The sequence below is a fragment of the Echinops telfairi genome, unplaced genomic scaffold, assembly GCF_000313985.2.
Source record: "Echinops telfairi isolate 266 unplaced genomic scaffold, ASM31398v2 ScPeMD7_7469;HRSCAF=8507_0, whole genome shotgun sequence".
NCBI lineage: Eukaryota > Metazoa > Chordata > Mammalia > Afrosoricida > Tenrecidae > Echinops > Echinops telfairi.
In genome coordinates, this window is record NW_022111372.1 from 93,651,425 (window position 1) to 93,657,330 (window position 5,906).

The following is a 5,906-nucleotide window of genomic DNA, read 5'->3' on the forward strand; positions in this document are numbered from 1 at the left end:
CTGCTCTGGAAAATCTAGGCTAAAGCAACATATTTCTGTTGGCACATAGGTCTGTAATCATCTCACTTCCAAATTCACTGGCAGATAGGATTCTTTCCATTCTTCCATCCTATTTTGATAATAAAATTTCAAAGTCTGGAAGGAATATAATCTTAACGTAGATACCAACATATGTGGCCTACCTTTTAAACAGTTACAGGAATGTAACTGAGATACCGAAAGAGCCCCGGTGGCACAGTAGGTTAAGCACCAGTATATGAATTGAAAGGTCAGTGGTTCAAGCTCACCAGCTGCTCTGTAGGAGGAAAAATTAAGCTGTCTGCCCTTGTGAAGATTTAAATCCTCAGAAATCTATCAGAACCATTTTACTCAGTCCTCTAAGAAAGATGCCTAAGGAGCCCTGGTGCGTAGTGGTAACGTTTTGGGGCTGTGATCTGCAAGGTTGGCAGTTCAAAACCACCAGCTGCTCCAAAAGAAACAGACAGGAGTTTTGACTCCTGTAAAGAGTTACAATCTCAGAAACTCACAGGGGCAGTTAAGACTTCATGCCTCCATGCCTCCAAAAATTAGTGTCAGGTTAAGGTATCTCAAATACCATACTAGTCTCATCAAAATTTAACAAACATTTCAAAGAACTCTTTCCAATCTGCATTCTAAGTCCAAAGACCTCAGTCTAGCATTCCGAAACCTCCATCACCTGAAGTTCTGGCCAAATTTTCCTTCATAGACCTGGCCCTACATCTGACTGAATTTATTCTTGCTTTCTGGGCTTTTTCTTCTCAAATACTTTCATCTTTATCCATCAAAACGTTTGACTTGCTTCAAGTCTCATCTTCCCCAACTGTGTAACAAGTCACAGTTCTTCAGGCCCAGCATTTCCTTGCTTTTAAAGAGGCACAGTATTCATGGACAATATTCTTGAGTTTGTGAGCCAATCTGTTACTAAGCTACAACGGGACTTCAAGGGATAGTTTCAGTTCAAGGTTTAAGAGAGCATCACCTCAGAGTAACAGTCTCAGGGAGCCCTCTAGTCTCAACTAGTCCAGAAGTTTTGTTTGTTTCCTTTGTGGTTGTTTTTACTCCTTATCTTCTTGCTGTTGTTTTTAAAGACGTTACAAATCTCCACGCATTTTCTACCCCTTCTAGTTCCTATGCGCTTACTGCGACCTCCAGTGGGATGGTTGGTGGGGTAATTAGGCACTGTCTGGTTCTTCTGTATCACGATAGAAGAGACCTTGGTCCTTGTCGATTGTCGGACTCGTAGCCTCGAGTCTCCTTTCTCTTCCCTCCAGACAAATAGTCCTCCAGACTAAAGGCTGTGTCTTAGATGGCTGCTTGCAAGTTTCCAAGACTTCAGACATTATTGAAGGATATAATGCAACAGACTGAGTTGTTCTATGAGACTACGGTCCTGAAAACCAACCCTGCAAGGTGTTTGGTTATATCTATGTAGTATCCCAAACTGTGCCTGTTTCCTCCTATCCCACCGTGTGCTTTACACACACACACACACACACACACACACACACACGCATAAAGACACATATATACCCATCTATATACACATGTGCATATATGTATGCACATTCATTTATGCATATACATACTTTATATGAGGGTGCCTCAAAATATTTGAGGAAAATTTCATGATCTTTTAATGCCATTTTCCATAAACTTTTTAAAGTTCCTCATATAGCTCACATATTGTTTTTGATTCTTGTTGCAGATTGATATATGTCAAAGCAATTATATAAGGATCTCTTTTGGTCCGTTGGTTTTGTACTGGTTACAAATGGGTTTCTGTGGGCCTTTTACTCCTAGATGGTTTTTTAAACTCCATCCATGAATGGTAGAGATTGTGCCTTATAAAATGTTTTCTACCTACACAATGCAAAAAAAACACAACACCTTGCATAAGAAAATGCTCTAGCATAATAAAATATACAGGGACTACAGAGCCTGGAAGATCCGATATGCCTTATTTCTGCTTATTAGTTACATGACTTTATGCAAATTGCTTCAAATTTTATAGCTGTAAAATGGGGATACAATTTCTACCTTCGATGGGTAAAAATATATAAAATCACCAAGGAGAGATGAAAGCATGTTGTCTGCTTTCCATACATGGCAGCTACATTATGACAGTTTTATCCTAAACAATAAACTGCTTGAGGAAGGAATTTAGCTCCAAAGTTCCTTAGTCTCTTTCTGGCACTCACAAGAACTGAACATATTAATGTAGTCAGCCCAGGATGGCTCGCAAACCTTGAGGTCTGCAGGCAGTGATTTTTGGTACACAAGCCACTACCTTAAAGCAGGGGGCCATCTGGGGCATATGATATCATCATATCACCCAGATTGTCTCCTTGGGCTTCTCTTTCACACTCATTTCCTGTTGGAAACTAGGTATTTGAACCTTTGATTTCCCCACTTTCCTGGAGAATGGATCCTATGCCCCATCCTCCCTATGCCCCAGGGCCCAAAGCCCTGCTTTCGTAACTCCAACCTGGATCAAAGGTTATGAAACCACATTAACCTCCCTTACAAGTCAGAAGCCATGAACTACGAGTGCCCTAAATCTCTGGCTGGTTTACAGCCCAGCCCCGGTGCTACCCAATCCCTTTCCCCATGACTCAAGTCAGTATGCCTCCAAAGTACCTGTCCCGAAACTAGCAAGGGGGGTATCTAGGTCTTACTTGGCTGCCTGCCTTTTTTCCAAGAGAAAAGCTTAACTCGGCACCACCCTCACAATTAAGAACTTTTGTACTCTAGACCATAATCCAGGAGAAGTGTAATCTGCTTTTGTAGTTCTCCTGAGTTAGTCCATAGGAGAGGAGCCCTGGTGGCACAGCGCTTATGTGGTGGGCTGCTAACTGCAAGGTCAGCAGCTCAAAACCACTAGCTGCTCCTTGGGGGAAAACATGGGGCTTTCTACTCCCATAAAAAGTTAGCATTGGAAACTCACAATGGTAGTTCTACCCTGTCCTATAGGGTCACTCTGAGTCAGCATGGATGGTATTAAGAGTGAGTTTCAATCAGTCCAGCACCCACTAGGGGTCGGTTTGGCCCAATTTGGGAAACACTGATCCAGATGGCTTTTATGGTCCCTTTTATGTGTCTATTAACTTCATGAAATTGTATTTATATCTTTTTCTCTACATAGATCTTTCTAAAGTCATTGGCATAGCACTAAAATAGTAAGTACCACAGAATCAAGGCTGAATTAAAAATGTTTGCTAAAAGACATTTTAACTATTTTAAGAGACTTGGGAAGGTGCTGGTAGTAGGAATACAAGGAAAATGAGCGGATCATCTGGCCATATATATTGCTCCTCATTGTTTTATGTGTAGTGAAAAAAAACCCAATTCCCACAAATCAAGTAAAAAGTAGCAAAGTTAAACTTACTCTTCCAGGCACCAGAGGGATGGTGGCTTCAGCCTTGGTTCTCTCAGCTTCATCGTAACTGGGCAGTGTGGTAGCCACATTGTAAGACGGGGGCTTCGGAAACCCAGACTCATCTTTGTAGTCAAAATATGCTGCAGAATAAAGATGAGGTCACATTACCTGATAAACAGTTGAAATGAATACAAGGGTTTCCACTAACCCTAGAAAACAAACCTAGACATTCACCAAGGGTACATATAGAATAATGGAACCAAAAAAGATGGTTCAAGATGAATATAAAAGACTAAAAGTAGTTTTGAAATTTATCCACTTCTCAATTATTTAAATTCCAGGCTCACTTGTTACCCCCTGCTTTCCTACTGCTGCTGAGAGTTTTCAGTATTCATGCAATAAATATCCAGAAAAGGCATCCAATATTATACTGGCACAAGGGAAATCTTTCAGAAGGTTAAGTATCCGTCATATATATGTTTTTGTATTCTATGGTTTCCTCTCATTTATGGAAATAAAAATTGATTCTTTAAAAGGAAAACCCTCATTTACCCATATTTAATCTTTTGTTTCTCCTCTTTTTGACATTATATCTTCATTCTGGTTGATCTCTATTATGAATGATTTTATTTTTGTTTATAGAAAAGGTCTATTTACAGATACATTCGTTTCCTATGTTTTTTTTTTAGACACTTTAAGACTTTTTTAAAAACTTCATCAAGATTAACATTTTACTCTTCAGTTAATTATAGCTGACTTTCAAATTTTCTATTGTAAAACACTGTCAAAGTTTTCCATGTTTGTAATTTACCTCATTAACAGAAAGAAAAATCTTGACACAGGTAGAAAAAGCATTTGATAAAATCTTACAAATAAAGAAAATAGAAAAGACATCCACAATCACCAGAAGAAAGGATACTAAAAATCAGTGAAGAAATAAATGAGATAGAAAACTGAAAAGATAATAGAAAGAACTAACAAGACAAATTAGTTCTATGAGAAGATCAATAAGGTTGACCAAGCCATCGGTCAATTTGACAATGTTGAGCAAATGTAAATAACCAAAATAAGAATCAAGAGGGTGGACATTGTGACAGATTCAACGGAGATAAAAAGGATCATAACAGAATGCTATTCAAAACTATATTATTAACAAATTTGAAAACCTAGACAAAATGGACAATTTCTAGAAACATACCATGTTCCCTTGACTAACACAGATGGAGATGAAAATTTTCAACAGACCACAACAAAATAATAAATTGAAGAGATCATAAAGAAAAAATAGACTCCCAACAAAAAAGGTCCTGGAGAATACTATGGAACACTCAGAAGAGCTGACACCAATTCTACTCAAACTCTTCCGGACCAGAGATAAGGAAGGAACACTCCCTAACAGTGATCACTCTCTGACGCCAGCATGACCTCGGCACCACAGCCAGGCCAGGACACCATAAAAAATGAAAAGTACTGCCCAGCATCTCTCAGAAATACAGACACAAATATTCTCAACAAAATTTTAGCCAGCAGAAGACTCCAACACATCAAAAAATAGTAACAAATCACAATCAGCGCCATCCCTCACTGGCCCAGGGCCCTATGGGGGACAACACTGGAGACTCAGTGTTGGGATTGGCCTGGTCTGACCCCAAGACACGGAGGCAAAACACTAAAGACGTGGGGCAGAGCAGGAAGCTCCCGAGGGAGCACAAAGGATAGACTCCGGGACCACAGCGTGGCACCCCATCGGACCTGACTGGAGGACACGCTTAGAGTTCAAAAATCAGACCTTGATCTATTCACAGGTTTTTCTTTCTTTAAAAAAAATTTTTTTCTCTTTTAATCAATTTATTCTTTTATGGGTCAAAAAAAAATCACAATCAGTTGGTATTCACACCAGGAATGCAAAAGGGTGGGATGTTCAACATTAGAAAATCAAGCAAAGTAATTAACCATATAAATAAAAGAATCACTTGATCATCATAATCAACACAGAACAAGCATTTAACAAAATCTAGTATTTTTTCCTCATAAAAACTTTTGGCAAAATAAAACTAAAAGGGATATTCCTCCAATAAAAGGCAAATAGACAAAACCACAGCCAACATTGTTCTCTATGGAGAGAGACTGAAAAGGTTTCCCTGAAAAAATAGTGAACAAGAAAAACAAGGCCGCCCACTACCATCACTCTTAATTAATCAGCACTGGGCTGCAAGTCCTGGTGTTGCTGTTGCTGTTAAGTGCCATCGAGGCTATGGGAAGAAAAGGAGATGAAGGAAAACTGTGCCTATTAACGAATCACGGAGACCAACAGAGGAGTTCAGCAAAGTGGCTGGGTGTAAGATGAATGGACAAAGACCAGTGGGACTCCTTTGCAACCACAAGAACTCTGAAGAGGAAATCAAGAAAACAATAACATTGTTAACTGGCCCTAAAATGTTAACATACTCTGGTATGGATCTAGCCAGTGATCACTTTAATAAAAAGTTAAGAACAGATGGACTCATGG

General features: G+C 39.3%; 1 protein-coding gene across 1 annotated transcript in view; it reads right to left on the reverse strand.

The window, feature by feature from the left end:
- The window catches only part of NDFIP1 (Nedd4 family interacting protein 1), a 95,186-nt gene that overhangs the window by 16,416 nt on the left and 72,864 nt on the right, over window positions 1-5,906 (reverse strand). The window contains exon 4 of the mRNA XM_045284725.1: window positions 3,407-3,537. Coding sequence (XP_045140660.1) covers window positions 3,407-3,537 — 131 coding nt within the window. The remainder of the gene's footprint in view (window positions 1-3,406; window positions 3,538-5,906) is intronic.